A 20,779-nucleotide genomic window follows, 5' to 3' on the forward strand; every position below is an offset into this window, starting at 1 on the left:
GTAGCCTAGCACCATCTACTGGCACAAATATGTAAGTGACATGAACAGCAGGTTTCATAAACCACCTTCTCTGACAGAAAACTCCTGATGTGTTACAGTTTTCTCTCGTGTGATCACTGGACTGAACACAGATCCACATCAGACGTCCTCCAGGAAACATGAAGGAGATTTTCCACTCAAACTGAGAGGTAACTCTTTAAAGTGCTTTCAATATTATGCTTTGAGTGGAGCAGTGATAAGTCAGTGAGGAGCTCATTTGCACAAACTCATGACAACAACAAAGAGAAGACGTGCTTTTTATATATGAGGTTTACACTTTACAGTAGAAAACAAGTTATTCTCTGTAAATCTGTATATTGGGACGGTTTATTCAATTCAATTGTATTTGTATAGCGCCAAATCTTAACATACATGATCTCAGGTCTGTACATAGACAACATCAAGGAGAGCAGAGAAACAACAGTTCACACAATGAGCAAACACTAGGCATCAGTGGAGAGAAAAAACTCCCTCTTAACAGAAGAAGAAATCTCTGACAGAACCAGACTCACACATGTGCGGTCATCTGCCTCGACCGGTCGGGGTGAAAGGAAAATGGGGGACAGAGGAGAGGTGGGGGACAGAAAGGGGGGAGAGAAAGGACAAGAGGGAGATGAGGTAGAGACACACATCTTCTACATTTCTGCATCAATAAATCTGTGATCAACCTGTGTGTGTGTGTGTGTGTCTCAGAATGACTGAAGTCCAGCAGATGAGTGGTTGTGTGGAGGAAGACGAGGACAGAGCAGAGTCTCCAGGACCCAGCGGTCTGTCTGTGAAGAGTGACCAGTCTATGGGAAAACCTATAACCTTTAGTCATGAACCTGGAGCCTCAGAGACAAAGTAAGAGACACTTTGTCCTGTGAAGAAGTCACAACCAAACCTGTGTCCTCACAAAGACAGAATCACACACACACAGCTGTTTTACCGTCATAAAAACTTTTGTCCTGAGAAAACTTGTAACAATGCACTGACAACAAGACAACAACAGACTTTGTTGTGCGCTAAACACAATAAACGAGTGGAAAACTCAACTAGAAGTGAGTGAAAAAGTCACTAGAAAGTTTCATGTGATTGGTTCTACAACGACATCAAAGTCATTTGTCATCAGCTGTGAGTTTTTAAACCAGCTGCAGTTGTCCTTGGGTCACATGACTCACTGCACGTCATCATGATGACATCCATTGTATTGATCTTTGTCTAAATGTTCAGAAATAGCAGGCTTGATCATATTGACCATAACTCTTTGGAAACACTGTATTTCCTGTACTTGTTTGTGTTGTTTTCAGCCGGACATGAGAGCTTCAGCACAGGAATGATAATAGAACGCTTCCATAGCTCTGGAACAACAGGATTCTCTGTCAGTTTTTCAAAGATTGCACAGAAAGCATCATGAAGTTCAGGAGAGCAGTTTTTTAGCACAGAGGCTGAGAAACCATCAGGTCCTGTAGATTTCTGACTACCGTCATGTCTAAATGCTGACTGTACCTGTAGAGCAGGGCCGTCACACTCTAATGACCTGGGGGCCAATGAGCGTCTATTCTGGTCAAGAGGGGGCCGGACTACGGAACATAGAGTCGTCAAAAAACAAGTGTTCAGTAGCACGAGCTTCAAGTTAAAACACAATCTTGCATCATGATATCACACGTATACTTTGTGATACTGTTTATGATGCAAAATCAATCTGTTCATATCAAATACACATTTATTTCAAATGACGCAAATAATAACGTGGATGTCGGCAGAGCAAGGTCATACAGCGGCGACACGTGGCGAACCCAGATCAGCACGAACTTAAATGAAAAGAAAGAAGACGCTCTTCTCCATCACTCTGCTCCACGCTCATGAACTGCAATCAGACGCAGCTTTGATTGAACACGCTCAGTATCACAGGTGGCTCGTCACTTTCACACATGAAGTTTGCCCAACATCAATAAACAATCAATACAAATAAACAAAGAATAACTGAGGGCACAGTTCAACAGTGGACAACTGTAATGAAACCATCAAACTAGGACTGATGATGGGGAGTCGGGGAGTGCAGCAGTTCTCTGACCTCACTTTTGAATCCACGACAACTTTTCACCTTTCATGTGTCAAGTACAAATTGGCGCTTTATAATAATAATAATAATAGTAATAATGATAATAAGGATAATAATACATATTATAATAATGATGATAATAATAATAAGAAGAAGAAGGATAACAATGGTTTTCTCACACAAATTTGTGCCAGGAGCCGTTTCAGCCACTGCCATTCGTGGCTCGGTCCCTAACAAGCTTATTTATATATGTAATTGAATGTTTTATGTCATAAATTTAATAATGTGATCATTATGAGCGAATGTCTTATTATTACTGTTCTAAAAACATATATTCTATCACCTCGCTGGCAGCTGTGCCTCAGCTACACACTGTGTTTAAAACAAGGTGAGGTCGTGTTTGTATTATAACATGATATTTAAGTGGGGGGACCGCATGGAATCGATTGAAGGCCCACATATGGCCCGCGGGCCGCCAGTTTGGCACCACTGCTGTAGAGGATCAGTCTTTACACAAAGATCAGCGACCACAGTCTGTAAACCTGAAATCTGTTTGTGATCAAAGTGTCTAAACAAAGACCATCATCAGTGATCATGTGATGTTTGTGTTTGCAGAGGTCAGAACCAGAGACAGAGAGCAGAGTCTCCAGGACCCAGCGGTCTGTCTGTGAAGAGTGACCGGTCTATGAGACCACCTATAAACTTCAGTCATGAACCTGGAGCCTCAGAGACAAAGTAAGAGACTCAATAAATAATGCTCTCAAATCAATATGATATGCTCTTGAATTAAGATAAGAAATAACCTCCATCTGTTGGAGGGAAACGTCTTTGATTGGACTTTTGTGAAGGAAGAAGAACTAAATGTGTGTGTGAGCAACAGACTGAACTGAACTGATTCAGAATCTGATGAAACGGATCAATGAGTCAAACCATTGACGAGTCAGAGAGAGTGTGAGGATGAGCCTCAGGGTTAGACCTTTACAACAGTCCATCAGAACCACTGTGAGACAAAGCTGTAAGGATGTCTTCACAGAGACATGTCCACCTGTCCCTGACTTGTCAGTGATAAAGAAATGTCTCCACAGACACATGTCCACCTGTCCCTGACGTGTTAGCGATAAAGAAATGTCTTCACAGACACATGTCCACCTCCCTGACGGTCGGTGATAAAGAAATGTTCCACAGACATGTCCACCTGTCGGTTAGTGAAAAAAGTTCCACAGAGACATGTCCACCCGTCCCCTGTTAGTGATAAAGAAATGTCTTCACAGACACATGTCCACGACATGTTAGTAATAAACAAATGTCTTCACAGAGACATGTCCACCTGTCCCCGACGTGTCAGTGATAAAGAAGTGTCTCCACAGAGACATGTCCGCCTGTCCCCAACGTGTCAGTGATAAAGAAATGTCTTCACAGAGACATGTCCGCCTGTCCCCGACATGTCAGTGATAAAGAAATGTCTCCACAGAGACCAGTTTGCTGTTTCTGTGGACGAGCAGACGTCCCGCTGTCCTCTGTGTCAGGACGTCCTGAAGGATCCAGTCTCCACCAGCTGCGGTCACCGGTTCTGCAGACGCTGCATCTCCTCATACTGGGACCAGTCTGGTCCACCAGGAGACTCCTGCTGTCCCCAGTGTGGACAAAGACCCAGGACAGGACGTGGACCACAGAGCATCTTTGGTAAGACTCATAAGGAGAGCAGCTCCCATCAGCACTAGCAGACTTTAGAAATGGAAAAACAGGAGAAAACAGTTTAAAAGTTAAAAATGTGACTCATGTTAACTCCATGATGGAGTTTTACTCTCTGCTGCCCCCTGCAGGTTGAAGAAATGAAGGTTTCCCCTCATTTTGCTGCTTTTCTCTCTTGATTGTTCTCTTGTATGCAGATGATACTCTTTCCTTCACAATCATCACAGTTCTTCTAGAATGATTCAGTCTTTCAGAATAAAGTTATTCAAGTCATTAAAGTGAAAATGTAGTTTTTCATTTGACAACAAACAACATAAAACAACAACGTCACAGAAAAACATGACACTAATGAAAATAATCCTCAGCTGCTCACATTCTTTGTCTCTTGTCTTTCAGCAGATGTTGGTCTGCAGAAGGTTCTAGATGAACATAAGATCAGTCTGAGGAGCAGATTTGAACATGTGACTGAAGGAACTGAAGGAACAGGAAGTAGAACCCTCCTGAACAGGATCTTCACTGAGCTCTACATCACAGAGGGACAGAGTGAAGAGGTCAATACTCAACATGAGGTGATGCAGCTGGAGACGACCTCCAAGAAGAAGACGGTCCAGGACACTCCCATCAAGTGCTGCGACATCTTTAAAGCCTTACCTGACCAGCAGGGGAGCATCAGAGTCGTCCTGACCAACGGCGTCGCTGGTGTTGGAAAAACCTTCTCGGTGCAGAAGTTCGCTCTGGACTGGGCCGAGGGTTTGGAAAACCAGGATGTGAATCTGCTGATTGTGCTCTCGTTCAGGGAGCTGAACCTGATCAGAGATCAGCAACACAGTCTTCTCACGCTGCTCCATGTTTTCTATCCAACATTAGAGAAGGTCAGAGCGGAGGAGCTCGCTGTCTGTAAACCTTTGTTCATCTTTGACGGCCTGGATGAAAGCAGACTCTCACTGGACTTCAGCAGCAGGACGCTGGTTTCTGACGTCACACACACGTCATCAGTCAACGTGCTGCTGACCAACCTCATCCAGGGGAATCTGCTTCCCTTGGCTCTTGTCTGGATAACTTCTCGACCTGCAGCGGCCAATCAGATCCCTCCTACATGTGTTGCCAGGGTAACAGAAGTACGAGGCTTCACTGACGACCAGAAGGACGAGTACTTCAGGAAGAGATCCAGAAGTGAAGATCTGTCCAGCAGAATCATCTCACACATCAAGACGTCCAGGAGCCTCCACATCATGTGTCAAGTCCCAGTCTTCTGCTGGATCAGTGCTACAGTTCTGGAGCACATGTTGACCACAGAGCAGAGAGGAGAGCTGCCCAAGACCCTGACAGACCTGTACTCACACTTCCTGCTGGTTCAGACAAAGAGGAAGAAGAACAAGTACGATAAAGGACGTGAGACGAGTCCACAGGAGCTGATGAAGGCCGACAGCGACTTTCTTCTGAAGCTGGGGAGGCTGGCCTTTGAACATCTGCAGAAAGGAGACATCATGTTTTACCAAGAAGACCTGGAGCGGTGTGGTCTAAGTGTGACAGAGGCCTCGGTGTACTCAGGAGTTTGTACAGAGATCTTCAGAAGAGAGAGCGTGATCTTCCAGAAATCAGTCTACTGCTTTGTTCATCTGAGCGTTCAGGAGTTTTTGGCTGCAGTCTACATGTTCCACTGTTTCACCAACAGGAAGACAGAGGTACTGCAGGACTTCTTCAAAAAAAAAGTTGATGATGATGATGTTGGTTACACTTCTCTGGATGTGTTCCTAAACGCAGCCATGAAGAAATCCCTTCAAAGTGAGAATGGTCACCTGGACCTGTTTGTTCGCTTCCTTCATGGACTCTGTCTGGAGTCCAACCACAGACTCTTAGGAGGTCTGCTGGGTCAGACTCAGAACAGTCCAGAAATCATCCAGAGGGTCATTGAGAACCTGAAGAAGATGAACACAGAGAACATCTCACCTGACAGAAGCATCAACATCTTCCACTGTCTGACAGAGATGAACGAGCAATCAGTGCATCAGGAGATCCAAGAGTTCATGAAGTCAAAGAACAGAGAACAGGAACTCTCTGAGATCCACTGCTCAGCTCTGGCCTACATGCTGCAGATGTCTGAGGAGGTTCTGGATGAGTTGGACCTGGACAAGTACAGCACATCAGACCAGGGGAAACAGAGACTGATTCCAGCTCTGAGGAACTGCAGGAAGGCTCGGTGAGTTCAGACATGATCAATAACATCATCAGTCAGTGATGATTCATGGTTTGGTTTATCAAATACACACAGAAGTCAGTTCTTCTCATTCTTCTCAGTTCGTTTCTGGAGATGTTTTAAATGATGAAAGTGAAGATTTGTCAGCTGGTTGTGATTCTTGTTTTGAACTGAATGAAAACACCAAATCACAACATTCTCTCAAGTCTCTGTTCCTGATAAGACAGAAAGACAAGAGAAACCAACAGTTCACACAATGAACAAACACTAGGGGGCAGTGGAGAGAAAATCTGTATCAGAACCAGACTCAAACATGTGCAGCATCTGCCTCGACCGGTTGTGGTGAAAGGACAAAATGGAAGACAGAGGAGAGGAGGGGGAGAGAAAGTGAAAGAGGGAGGTGAGGTAGAGACAGAAGAGAGAGACCAGGAGCAGAAATATAACAGTTGTGTCAGCTTCTAAGTTTAAACAGGACTTATGACATTTTTATACAACTACAATGTTATTGATGTTCTATTAATGAGACATAAACATTAGACTGATATCAACTTTAATTATAGTATCATATTAAGAACAATGATAACAATACTACTGGTTTCAAGCAGCAACTTTGTCTAAAGTAGTGATGTGTCATTCGTGAATGATTTGTTCAAAATGAACTAATCTTTTATATGACTCGGGAGTAATGAGTCATCTCAGTGAGTGATTCGTTCATTTTCATGCAGTACCTTCCTTCGCCACATGGCAGACAGCTGCATAAGCTCAGCAGGAAAGGAAACAGAAATGATTAGTTCAGGATTCACTCAACTGAGCGAGCGTCCGTCCTCAGGTCACGTGACAGCTACTGAGTCACTGTCGTGCTGTTAAACAACAATGACAGAGAGGATACAGGACACAAGTCACTTGTCACTTTATTGAGGTGTGTATTTGCTTTCCTCGGGTTTCATATGGTTTGAATTGCATTTTGTTTATTATACTTTGTCAGCTGAAGCAAAACGATGTTGCCTACAGTGTTAAGTGTTTGAGAACCGCGGTCTTTTTTACAACGCCCACAAGAGGGATACAGCGCCACCCGCTGTAAAAATGAATGAAATGAACAAAATGACTCAAAAAAAGATTAGTTCAATTTACTGTCCGAGAGTAAAAGATCTGAGTCAGTAAGAAGAGTCGAACTTCCCATCACTAGTCTAAAGTCTCATCTTTTATTCTTTATTCAGGTTGAGTTTCTGCAGTTTGACAGAGATCAGCTGTTCTTCTCTGGCCTCAGCTCTGAAGTCCAACCCCTCACACCTGAGAGACCTGGACCTGAGTGGGAACAAGCTGAAGGATTCAGGAGTGAAGCTGCTGTGTTCTGGACTGGAGAGTCCACATTGTAGACTGGAGACTCTGTGGTGAGTTCACTGACTCTCTGTTACTGTTGTAAATGTCAGATGTTTCATCCACAACTGAAAGTCATTCATGTTGTCACATGAGTTGAATCAGTGATGGTTGTTCCATGTTTCCACTTTTTCTTCCCTCAGATGTAGAATCAGGATCTTTTCACAGCTGACGTGTTTTTTGTTTTCTAAAGTGTTTCAGTCGCTGTAGTTTTCACGTCAGTCGCAGCTTTGACCTTTTCTGACTGAACTTGATGTTTTTCACTTTCTCCTCTGACACGTTCACATGTAGCCAATCAGAATGAGTGTTGTTGATGATGTCACAGCTGTGACTGTTTACAAACAAACAGAAGCGTCCTCGGTTGGCTCAAGATGGCGACCTGGGCGGTTGGAGTGCGGTGAGCTCCCAAACTATAAGTTGTACCACGTCAAAAACACCTCTTGCGGTTTTCTTGTGAAGTAAGGTGTTAAAGTTATGGAGTTCAACTTCCTAGCTTTGTTAGTATAGCATTAGCTTTAACAAACCACTAGAACCATGCCGAAAAGAGAAGTGAAATCCAACAGCAGTACCAACGTCACGTCACTACTTCAACATGAAGTTGAACGTTTGGACGGTTTGTTCACACCGCTACCAGTTACGCCGAGTAAAGGCCCGGACCCAAAGAAACAGCGTCAAAAAGGCGGAGGTGATGCTGACGATGTTTCCAACGCTGAAATCATGAATGCAGTGGTGGAGTTAACAAAACGCTTCACTGCGCACGAGCAAAACATCTCCAGAAACTCTGAAGCCATTACGACAGTCTGCGAGCAGTTGAAAGGGATGGAATTATGGAAAGTTGAAAATAACAAAGAACACATTAAAGAAATGTCAGGACAAGTCTCACAACTGCAACAGAGAAGTGAAAATAGCGAGCGCTTCAGCAGGCGCTGGAATCTCCGCATGTATGGATTAGGAGAGACACCTGCAGAGAACATCAGAGGGGAGATCATCAAGTTGCTGGCGCTGCTCGCACCTGAAGACAAAGGCTTCAGGTGGGCTGGGCTTTCTCGTTGACACAGTGCATAGAGTTGGAGTTCCCCGGGATAATGCAGCACGACCTGTCATCGTGCAGTTCACAATGAGATCCTTTGGAAACAAAGTCTGGAAGATTTCACGTGGCACTGAGATTCTCAAGGAGAAGAAACTACTGGTTAAGGAAGATTTGACACAAACCGACAAGATGGAAAGAAACAAGCTCTGGCCGCTTGTGGAAGCTGCCAGAAAGCAAGGGAAACGTGCTGGTGTTCGTGGTCCAGAAGCCTATATTGAAGGAAGAAAGGTGACTTGTTAAGGTTACAATGGGTTAGCCAATTCTGTTTATGTTTTTATTGAGTTCATTTTCTTGTATGACTCAATTTAAGTTTGATGCACTAAGTTTGTGCTCTATTAATGTAAGGGGACTACGGGATAATACAAAAAGGAAGGCAGTTTTTCTCTTAAGCAGGCGTTGTAATGCAAATATAGTTTTTTTGCAAGAAACTCATTCATCTAGAGATGATGAAAGATTTTAGAAGTCTCAGTGGGGGGACACAGTTTTTTTTTTTTCTGATGGCTCAAATAATTCAGCTGGAGTCACAGTTCTTTAGAATAGATTTAATGGTGATGTGCTGGATTCTGCTTTCTCAGATGATGGTCCATGGATTATATTGGTCTTAAAGGTGGACAACCTTCTGGTTATTCTTTGCAATGTTTATGGTCCAAACAGAACAGTTCAAGCAAAAGATACGTTTTCTAATCTCTCTGCAAAGGAAAATACAAAGAATGTGTTTTTATCATTGGTGGAGACTTCAATGATGCCCCTGATGATGAAATGGATCGATGGCCTCCTAGATCTACAGCTTGACTTGGTTTCAAATCTACCTCATTTCTGTGTGATCACCTTCTGCTTTCAGATGCTTGGAGATTTATGAACCCCAGTGTCAAAGATTATACGTGGACCAATTCTAGCAGAAGTTTACAGTCTAGAATTGATCTATGGTTACTGTCATCACATGGACTACAGTTCATTTCAGATGTTTCTCATTGTCATGCTCCGCTGTCTGATCATCAAAAGACAAGTCTTAGATTAAAGGGCTCTAAAGAAAAATCAAACATCAGAGGCTATTGGAAATTAAATAATAATATATTGGAAGACAAAACATTTTTTTAAAAAGTGTAGAATTGCTTGCAAAAGACATTTTTAGTGAAAAAGATATGAGTCCAATCCAAAAATGGGAATTCTTTAAATTTAAAGTGAGAGAAGTTGCAATACAGTGTAGCAAACAAATAAAAGAAATACGTACTAGCAAAGAAGATCTTTAATGAGCCAGTTGCACAAATGAATGTCTAGGCACGATTTATCTGAGGATGAATTAAAATTGCTTAAGAATCTTAGTGAAGAGCTTGACAGAATGTATATGAATTTGGCCAAAGGTGCCTTCATAAGGTCCAGGGCTAAGTGGTTAGAGGAAGGGGAAAGAAATACGAGTTCTTTTTTTGGTTTAGAAAAGCCAAATAGGAAAATAAATAATATTACATCCCTAAATATAAATGGTACCATCAGCACAGACCACAATAATATTGCAAGTTATAGCAAATGATATACATGTGAATTGAATCACTTAAAGAGCAGTGCATTTATGGAGCATATAAGAAAGTTTACTCCTCTGATTTCTGGACATTTCAAAGACAGCTGTGACAGAGAGCTCTCATCCTCAGAAATGACTGAAGCAATATGAACTCAATGAATTTAAGAAAATCACCTGGAAGTGATGGTCTCTCAGTAGAATTTGATTTATGCTTTTGGGCTTTAATTAAGGACCATCTACTGCTCATGTTTAAAGAATGTATTGATAGAAAGGACATGACGACAACCATGAAACAAGGTCTGATAACCCTTATTCCTAAACCTGAAACAAATCCTTTAATAATGGAAAATTGGAGGCCCATTTCTCTTTGAAATATAGACTATAAAATGATCTCACAGGTCTATGCTAAACGTTTGAAGAAAGATCTAGAAGAGATAATAAGCGAAAACCAAAATGCTTTTATGGCCAAACGTCACATTAGCTCTAATGTCAGGTTAGTATTAGATTGAATTGACTATTGGAACCACATAAAGTCACATGCACTACTTGTATTCCTCGACTTTTATAAGGCATTTGATTCAATTGAACATTCTTTCATGATACAGGCCCTGCACATTTTTGGTTTTGGGGATCATTTTATTAATAATATAATAATGTTTTATAAAGATATAAACAGCTCTGTCATTTTATATCCCAGCATTTCCAAAAGGTTTCCAATTTCAAGAGGTGTACGCCAAGGATGTCCTATTTCTTGTTTTTTATTTTTGATTGTGGCTGAAGTTTTGTTGTTAAATATCTCACATAGCCCCGATATTCATGGTTTGACCATCTTTAACAGACAGATCAAAATGACACAGCTAGCCCATGATACACTATTGTTTCTAAGGGATAAAGGGCAAATACAAAGTGCATTACGTGCAACTGGTGCATTTTCAGAAGCTTCGGGTCTTAAACTTCATCTCAACAAAAGTCAACTTTAATGTTTCTATGAGACTGAAGAGAAACTTATGTTTGATATTCCTGTCAAACAGTGTGTTAAATATCTTGGTGTTCACATTTCCAAGGACATGACTCTCAGACAACAGCTACATGTTCTTCCCAAAATGAAGAAAACTAAGACAATTTTGAATTGATGGCTTCAGAGAGACCTTTCAATCTTTGCTCGAGTGTTATTGTCAAAAGCTGAAGGTGTATCAAGATTAGTTTATCCTGCTTTGTCACTTTTTGTTAGTGATATGTTCTGCACAGAAATCAATCATTTATGTATTACATTTGTGTGGAAACATAGGAGACATTGCCTCAAAAAAGAAATTCTCACTTTAGAGAGAGCAGAAGGAGGATTGGGCGTCTTAGATTTGATCCGTTTGAATTGCACCTTTAAGATCAAATGGCTTCAGAAATGTTTGGAATGTCCGGAATCGCTATGGAATTTTATACCATATAATATCTTTGAAAATGGAAGCGGCTTCAACTTTCTATTGGGATGTAACTAGTCTGTTTCTAAATTGCCACTAAAAGTCTCAAAATGTCATCAACAGGCTTTATTGTCTTGGAAAGTGTGTTATGTTCACAACTTTTCACCACATAAAACTCTTATTTGGAATAACAGTGATATTACTGTTAACAAGAAAAGTCTATATAAGGAGGCCTGGATTGAAAGGGGTATTATCTATGTTTCTGCTTTGTTTGATAATAAAGGTCATCTTTATAGTTATGAACCATTTCTAAGAACAAAATCTGTTCCTATCATTTATAAAGAGTTGATTTCTGTAATGCCAGCTATTCCCACAGGCATAATTGAATGAATGAAATGTCACCTTGGCCATCAAAATATTGATCCTCAAGTGCCTTCTCTACTTATTGGTGGGATACCATTAACAGATGTAAAGTGTACAAACAAACATATAAGGAAAGAGATTCAAAACTAGAACAAGATTTCACCCAAAAGCAAATCTTTCTGGAATTCACAATTTGATCATATAAAGTGGCACAAAGCGTGGTTATGCCCCTTTCAGTTTTGTGTTTGGAATAAAATCAGAGAAGTTCATTTCAAAATCTTACATAATATTTACCCGTGTAACACAATCATTTCCAAATGTGTTGACATTGATGCTAAAGTGCAAAACTGAGCCAGAAACGACTTTACATCTGTTTTATCACTGCCCCTTTTCTTTTGTTTTGTGGAGAGACGTAGAGAAGTTTATTCAGAACAGGACTGGTCATGTCATAGCAATTGCCCCAAAGGATATTGGCACTGAATTGAATTGTAGCAACAGATCTTTAAATCACATGGCAAATCTCATTCTTCAATATTCATAACTTAAAGAACTCGGTTCACATACTGACTGATCGGGGACCGAGACTGAGTGACACTTGGCTGATGTACACTGTTAAGGTTGGCCACAATGCTATCACCAATCTTTTTAACCAAATCTGTTATCACAACACTGAGAGCATCAACAGAAACTAATTGTGGAGGTGTAGGGTCTGATTGAGCAGTCAGTGTGGAGCTGGCAGAGGGGGTTAATGGAGGCTCAATAACTGACTGATCAACTGTGTTGTTCATAACACTGGGGAACACTGGCCTACCCCTACCATAACACAGTGAAGAAATCTGTTGGCCCCTCCCCACCCCAAAGGTGACATCACGTCCACGACCAGCCATAGCATGAACCATAAAACTGTCACTCTCCGACATCATGAACACAAAGTAACCTTGCACTGTAAAGTGCACAATGTGCTGCAATACAACAGTTAAATGACAGGAGCACAAAATGAAAATCTCAATTTTTACAATATTGACTTCTACACGTTTCCCATGTATTTGGACACCTTTACCCAAAGCACACACACAAAAAAGTCTATAGTTTTCTGTATACTATACAAGATACTATACACAATATGAACACAAGGTATTCACATTATTAACGTCACTTAGTTTAAATTCCTCTTCAATGTCCAGCGTTCCACACTTAGAGAATAACTAGTTACGTACAGTCATTAGCACGGAGCAATGACGAAACGCGAGTGAATCTTTTAGCACTCAATTGTCCGACACACCTTGAACGCACCTCGGGCGACTGCAGTCTCACACACCCACAGAGCGAGAGGAGGAGAGACGATCCAAGGGGTGGTGTAGTGGGGGTGGCGCCGGGAAGGGGAGGGGGGGCCCCAACTGCAATGAACCAGCTTTTGGGGGGCCCAGCTTGCAAAAGGTTGAGAACCCCTGGTCTAAAGTCTCATGTTTTATTCTTTATTCAGGTTGTGGGGCTGCAGTTTGACAGAGATCAGCTGTTCTTCTCTGGTCTCAGCTCTGAAGTCCAACCCCTCACACCTGAGAAAACTGAACCTGAGTAAGAACAAGCTGCAGGATTCAGGAGTGAAGCTGCTGTGTTCTGGACTGGAGAGTCCACATTGTAGACTGGAGACTCTGGGGTGAGTTCACTGACTGAAGCTGCTGTTGTTTTTTTAAACTTTCATTTCATTTACATTTAACTCATTTTATTCACTGATGAATAAAATAAACTCCTTACACACACACACACACACACAAACAGACACACTCACACACACACACACACACACACATTGTTCTAAAGTCTCATGTTTTATTCTTTATTCAGGTTGGAGGGCTGCAGATTGACAGAGATCAGCTGTTCTTCACACACACACACACACACACACACACACAAACAGACACACACAGTCACACACACAGTCACACACACACACACACACACAGTCACACTCACACATACACAGTCACACACACACACACACACATACACAGTTACACACACACAGTCTCACACACACACACAGTCTCACACACACACACACACACACACACACACATTGTTCTAAAGTCTCATGTTTTATTCTTTATTCAGGTTGAGGGGCTGCAGTTTGACAGAGATCAGCTTTTCTTCTCTGGTCTCAGCTCTGAAGTCCAACCCTTCACACCTGAGAGACCTGAACCTGAGTGAGAACCAGCTGCAGGATTCAGGAGTGAAGCTGCTGTGTTCTGGACTGGAGAGTCCACATTGTAGACTGGAGACTCTGTGGTGAGTTCACTGACTGAAGCTGCTGTTGTTTTTTTAAACTTTCATTTCATTTACATTAAACTCATTTTATTCACTGATGAATAAAATAAACTCCTTACACACACACACACACACAAACAGACACCTGTGCAGGTCTGGTCTCTCCATCTATCTGTTCCAGGGAATTCTGTGAAGCACTTGCAGGACAATCACCATGTCCAAACACTGGAGAGTCACGAACTGTGTCCCAAAGGCCCAAAAGGGAGCGAAACCCACCAGTGAAATTGCAGGATTATACTGGGTGGACGGCCCGCTGTACTCAGCACACAGTTAGGAAGCCGAGTGTGGATGTTCTAAGCCTTATGGCAATGATGCAAGATCAGACAGTGATGTTGATGAAGTTAATGAATTCAGTTCTGTAAGTAACTGACGGGGACGTCAGGGTTTAGCAGGGGAGGATGTAACCCACCCTTAGTGAGGATTACTGTATTTGTGATGATGAAGTAGTTAATTAATTCAATTTAAACTGCTATCAGGCACCATTATATTATTTTTCACTGTCTTGTTATGATTTCCAACAATTACAGCAGTTTACGGTCAAGTCCACCAGGTGGTTTCTGGGATACGCTTGTTATATTTTTTTTTCTTTCCGATCCGACTGTTGAAGGAGAAGGACGTCATAAGTCAGCTCCTTATGAGTGGAAATATTTCAGTGGACTTTTTATGGTGGTGTCTGACACTCATTGTATATTCACATTAGGTAAGTCTGTGTGTGCCTTATGTTTGTTAATCTGCTGCGAGTTTAATATAAGTATTTTTGTGATGTGTTCGTGCTGGCTCGTCAGTAGCTAGTTAGCAGCTAGTTAGCTTGTCACGGAGAAGTGTGGGTGTCGTTAAAACAAATATAGCGATGCTTTATTGTTCAAATGTTACAGTGAATGTTAAAATAATTCTGTAAAATGTTGAATGTCATTTATGCACTGTTTTCTAATGTATATATATATTGTTAAGCAAGATGTAAGAGGGTCTAGTGTGAGCTTGTTATTATTTTTTTCTTTTCCGATCCGACTGTTGAAGGAGAAGGACGTCATAAGTCAGCTCCTTATGAGTGGAAATATTTCAGTGGACTTTTTATGGTGGTGTCTGACACTCATTGTATATTCACATTAGGAGAAGGACGTCACATAATTTGACTGTGTGTGTATAGAGAGAGAGAGGCGAGGAAAGGAAGCGCCTGACGAGCCGGGAGGGGCGAGGTAAAGCAAGGGTGTGGCCAAGCTACAGGCGGGATTCTGAACTTCAGGCCTGGGTTCTGGATGAGCGCGGTTGCTCAGCCAGTAAGATTTTTCACCAAGGATTTCCAGGAGTTCAAATATTTTTTTTAGCTCAACGTAACTGCACTAATTAATTAAATTTGGGCCTGCTGCAGCAAATTTATAAATTAAATTTCTGGCCAGAGAATTTTTTTTTATTACTATCATTTCTGTTGGGGAAGTTTTATACAAGTTGCCAACTGTGTTTTTTTTTTTTTCTTTAATCTATGTATCTATATTTTTTTTTACAAATAATAATTTTGATATCAAAAAGACAATACAATTGTGTGAGTTTCTTTGTGTGAAGTCAATCATTCTCCATAGTCAAAGAGATATCAGTTATGTAGTTCACTCAATTCATAACTGTGTCCTCTGTATGGTCGCTTTTATTTTGAAAGGCTTCGAATCAACTTCCGGTCCTGACAGTGCAGGAGACCTCACAGTGCAGGTCTGCAGCTAGACTGTCTTGACCAGTGAATGTGTTCAATTCACAGTTATCATTCTATTAATATCATTCTTACATTGACATTATATTCATATAATACATTCAAGTCCACAAACGTAGATGTAGAACTCTCGCGCTGCCTCTTTATTTCCTGCTCGACTCATTTCCTGTAAGAGAAAGTGAAAGTAACTATTCTGTAACTTTGCTTCAGTCGCCATTTTAACTGCGCAGCACGAAGACAGACTGGTGAGTGTTGACGTGATTATGATGATAATATATGATGATATATGATGATATATGATGATTTAGTGCGTGTGAGTCAAGTACCTTAAAGTGAGACTTGAGTAAAAGTCTTAAAGTTTGACATTTACTCTACTTGAGTATCAAAAATCATTTCTGATATAAAATGTAGTCAAAGTTGCTAGAAATAACAAAGTAAAGTACAAATACGTGGAATGTGTACTTAAGTACAGTCATGAAGTATATGTACTGCTTAATCCTGACAGATTAGAATGGAAACTTCCACAAGTGCGTCATGTTTTCTTCTTTATGTCAATTCTACTCAAGCGTCCAAACCGAAACATAAAGTCCCGTCAAACGCGAACACAATGTTAAATGAAATTAAATGAACGATTGTAAATGATCATTTGGATTAAAAGTGAAATAATAATGTCATATATTCACATTATGATCATAATCATAATCAAGTCATAATGACTTGATTTAGTAGCTTTAAGGACTATAAGTACTATAAGTGCTTAATGGGGAGTAATCCAGGGTCAAAGTTGACTTGAACAAAACTGAGGTTATTCTTTTTTTGAAGTGGTATCAAATCCACATTTATGATTTAAATGTAATTGTACTTAGTACTTTTTGATGTCCTTGATGAACAAATATGCAGTTAATAAGTAATCCAGGATCTAATTGGACTTTTGCTCTCAAAACTGAGCTCATCAGCTGACTTGAATGCAGACAACAGCCCTTCAGTCACATACAGAGTAGCCTAGCACCATCTACTGGCACAAATATGTAAGTGACATGAACAGCAGGTTTCATAAAACACCTTCTCTGACAGAAAACTCCTGATGTGTTACAGTTTTCTCTCGTGTGATCACTGGACTGAACACAGATCCCCATCAGACGTCCTCCAGGAAACATGAAGGAGATTTTCCACTCAAACTGAGAGGTAACTCTTTAAAGTGCTTTCAATATGATGCTTTGAGTGGAGCAGTGATAAGTCAGTGAGGAGCTCATTTGCACAAACTCATGACAACAACAAAGAGAAGACGTGCTTTTTATATATGAGGTTTACACTTTACAGTAGAAAACAAGTTATTCTCTGTAAATCTGTATATTGGGACGGTTTATTCAATTCAATTGTATTTGTATAGCGCCAAATCTTAACATACATGATCTCAGGTCTGTACATAGACAACATCAAGGAGAGCAGAGAAACAACAGTTCACACAATGAGCAAACACTAGGCATCAGTGGAGAGAAAAAACTCCCTCTTAACAGAAGAAGAAATCTCTGACAGAACCAGACTCACACATGTGCGGTCATCTGCCTCGACCGGTCGGGGTGAAAGGAAAATGGGGGACAGAGGAGAGGTGGGGGACAGAAAGGGGGGAGAGAAAGGACAAGAGGGAGATGAGGTAGAGACACACATCTTCTAAATTTCTGCATCAGTAAATCTGTGATCAACCTGTGTGTGTGTGTGTGTGTCTCAGAATGACTGAAGTCCAGCAGATGAGTGGTTGTGTGGAGGAAGACGAGGACAGAGCAGAGTCTCCAGGACCCAGCGGTCTGTCTGTGAAGAGTGACCAGTCTATGGGAAAACCTATAACCTTTAGTCATGAACCTGGAGCCTCAGAGACAAAGTAAGAGACACTTTGTCCTGTGAAGAAGTCACAACCAAACCTGTGTCCTCACAAAGACAGAATCACACACACACAGCTGTTTTACCGTCATAAAAACTTTTGTCCTGAGAAAACTTGTAACAATGCACTGACAACAAGACAACAACAGACTTTGTTGTGCGCTAAACACAATAAACGAGTGGAAAACTCAACTAGAAGTGAGTGAAAAAGTCACTAGAAAGTTTCATGTGATTGGTTCTACAACGACATCAAAGTCATTTGTCATCAGCTGTGAGTTTTTAAACCAGCTGCAGTTGTCCTTGGGTCACATGACTCACTGCACGTCATCATGATGACATCCATTGTATTGATCTTTGTCTAAATGTTCAGAAATAGCAGGCTTGATCATATTGACCATAACTCTTTGGAAACACTGTATTTCCTGTACTTGTTTGTGTTGTTTTCAGCCGGACATGAGAGCTTCAGCACAGGAATGATAATAGAACGCTTCCATAGCTCTGGAACAACAGGATTCTCTGTCAGTTTTTCAAAGATTGCACAGAAAGCATCATGAAGTTCAGGAGAGCAGTTTTTTAGCACAGAGGCTGAGAAACCATCAGGTCCTGTAGATTTCTGACTACCGTCATGTCTAAATGCTGACTGTACCTGTAGAGCAGGGCCGTCACACTCTAATGACCTGGGGGCCAATGAGCGTCTATTCTGGTCAAGAGGGGGCCGGACTACGGAACATAGAGTCGTCAAAAAACAAGTGTTCAGTAGCACGAGCTTCAAGTTAAAACACAATCTTGCATCATGATATCACACGTATACTTTGTGATACTGTTTATGATGCAAAATCAATCTGTTCATATCAAATACACATTTATTTCAAATGACGCAAATAATAACGTGGATGTCGGCAGAGCAAGGTCATACAGCGGCGACACGTGGCGAACCCAGATCAGCACGAACTTAAAGGAAAAGAAAGAAGACGCTCTTCTCCATCACTCTGCTCCACGCTCATGAACTGCAATCAGACGCAGCTTTGATTGAACACGCTCAGTATCACAGGTGGCTCGTCACTTTCACACATGAAGTTTGCCCAACATCAATAAACAATCAATACAAATAAACAAAGAATAACTGAGGGCACAGTTCAACAGTGGACAACTGTAATGAAACCATCAAACTAGGACTGATGATGGGGAGTCGGGGAGTGCAGCAGTTCTCTGACCTCACTTTTGAATCCACGACAACTTTTCACCTTTCATGTGTCAAGTACAAATTGGCGCTTTATAATAATAATAATAATAATAATAATAATAATAAGGATAATAATACATATTATAATAATGATGATAATAATAATAAGAAGAAGAAGGATAACAATGGTTTTCTCACACAAATTTGTGCCAGGAGCCGTTTCAGCCACTGCCATTCGTGGCTCGGTCCCTAACAAGCTTATTTATATATGTAATTGAATGTTTTATGTCATAAATTTAATAATGTGATCATTATGAGCGAATGTCTTATTATTACTGTTCTAAAAACATATATTCTATCACCTCGCTGGCAGCTGTGCCTCAGCTACACACTGTGTTTAAAACAAGGTGAGGTCGTGTTTGTATTATAACATGATATTTAAGTGGGGGGACCGCATGGAATCGATTGAAGGCCCACATATGGCCCGCGGGCCGCCAGTTTGGCACCACTGCTGTAGAGGATCAGTCTTTACACAAAGATCAGCGACCACAGTCTGTAAACCTGAAATCTGTTTGTGATCAAAGTGTCTAAACAAAGACCATCATCAGTGATCATGTGATGTTTGTGTTTGCAGAGGTCAGAACCAGAGACAGAGAGCAGAGTCTCCAGGACCCAGCGGTCTGTCTGTGAAGAGTGACCGGTCTATGAGACCACCTATAAACTTCAGTCATGAACCTGGAGCCTCAGAGACAAAGTAAGAGACTCAATAAATAATGCTCTCAAATCAATATGATATGCTCTTGAATTAAGATAAGAAATAACCTCCATCTGTTGGAGGGAAACGTCTTTGATTGGACTTTTGTGAAGGAAGAAGAACTAAATGTGTGTGTGAGCAACAGACTGAACTGAACTGATTCAGAATCTGATGAAACGGATCAATGAGTCAAACCATTGACGAGTCAGAGAGAGTGTGAGGATGAGCCTCAGGGTTAGACCTTTACAACAGTCCATCAGAACCACTGTGAGACAAAGCTGTAAGGATGTCTTCACAGAGACATGTCCACCTGTCCCTGACGTGTCAGTGATAAAGAAATGTCTCCACAGACACATGTCCACCTGTCCCTGACGTGTCAGTGATAAAGAAGTGTCCCTCAAGACAATGTCCACCTGTCCCCGACGTGTCAGTGATAAAGAAATGTCTCCAGCATTACGTCCACCTCGTCCCCGACGCAATAGCGGCGCAGTCGTCCCACAGTATATTACGTCCACCTGTCCCTGATATGTTAGTGATAAAGAAATGTCTTCACAGACACATGTCCACGACATGTTAGTAATAAACAAATGTCTTCACAGAGACATGTCCCCGTCCCACGCGTGTCAGTGATAAAGAAATGTCTCCACAGACACATGTCCGCCTGTCCCCAACGTGTCAGTGATAAAGAAATGTCTTCACAGAGACCAGTTTGCTGTTTCTGTGGACGAGCAGACGTCCCGCTGTCCTCTGTGTCAGGACGTCCTGAAGGATCCAGTCTCCACCAGCTGCGGTCACCGGTTCTGCAGACGCTGCATCTCCTCATACTGGGACCAGTCTGGTCCACCAGGAGACTCCTGCTGTCCCCAGTGTGGACAAAGACCCAGGACAGGACGTGGACCACAGAGCATCTTTGGTAAGACTCATAAGGAGAGCAGCTCCCATCAGCACTAGCAGACTTTACAAATGGAAAAACAGGAGAAAACCGTTTAAAAGTAAAAAATGTGACTCATGTTAACTCCATGATGGAGTGTAACTCTCTGCTGCCCCCTGCAGGTTGAAGAAATGAAGGTTTCCCCTCATTTTGCTGCTTTTCTCTCATGATTGTTCTCTTGTATGCAGATGATACTCTTTCCTTCACAATCATCACAGTTCTTCTAGAATGATTCAGTCTTTCAGAATAAAGTTATTCAAGTCATTACAGTGAAAA

The 20,779-nt window shown here is 41.5% G+C and overlaps 1 protein-coding gene across 1 annotated transcript; it reads left to right on the forward strand.

Moving 5' to 3' along the window:
- The first annotated feature begins 774 nt into the window (after positions 1-774).
- Positions 775-15,179, forward strand: LOC122764935 (NLR family CARD domain-containing protein 3-like). Its single transcript, XM_044018944.1, has 8 exons — positions 775-882; positions 2,699-2,818; positions 3,639-3,748; positions 4,139-5,975; positions 7,190-7,363; positions 13,217-13,390; positions 13,846-14,019; positions 14,140-15,179. Coding segments are annotated over exons 1-8 (2,640 nt in total). The 5' UTR covers positions 775-832; the 3' UTR covers positions 14,141-15,179.
- The last annotated feature ends 5,600 nt before the right edge of the window (positions 15,180-20,779 follow it).

The sequence above is a fragment of the Solea senegalensis genome, unplaced genomic scaffold (genome assembly GCF_019176455.1).
Source record: "Solea senegalensis isolate Sse05_10M unplaced genomic scaffold, IFAPA_SoseM_1 scf7180000017789, whole genome shotgun sequence".
NCBI classification, from domain to species: domain Eukaryota; kingdom Metazoa; phylum Chordata; class Actinopteri; order Pleuronectiformes; family Soleidae; genus Solea; species Solea senegalensis.

Bases quoted from the DNA above. Each gene is read 5' to 3' on its own strand.
- LOC122764935 (XM_044018944.1), top strand. From the start codon at position 833: ATGGGAAAACCTATAACCTTTAGTCATGAACCTGGAGCCTCAGAGACA. The intron at 2,819-3,638 runs GTAAGAGACTCA...AGTCTCCACCAG, and splicing joins CCTGGAGCCTCAGAGACAAA to CTGCGGTCACCGGTTCTGCA. The intron at 3,749-4,138 runs GACCACAGAGCA...AAAATAATCCTC, and splicing joins AAGACCCAGGACAGGACGTG to AGCTGCTCACATTCTTTGTC.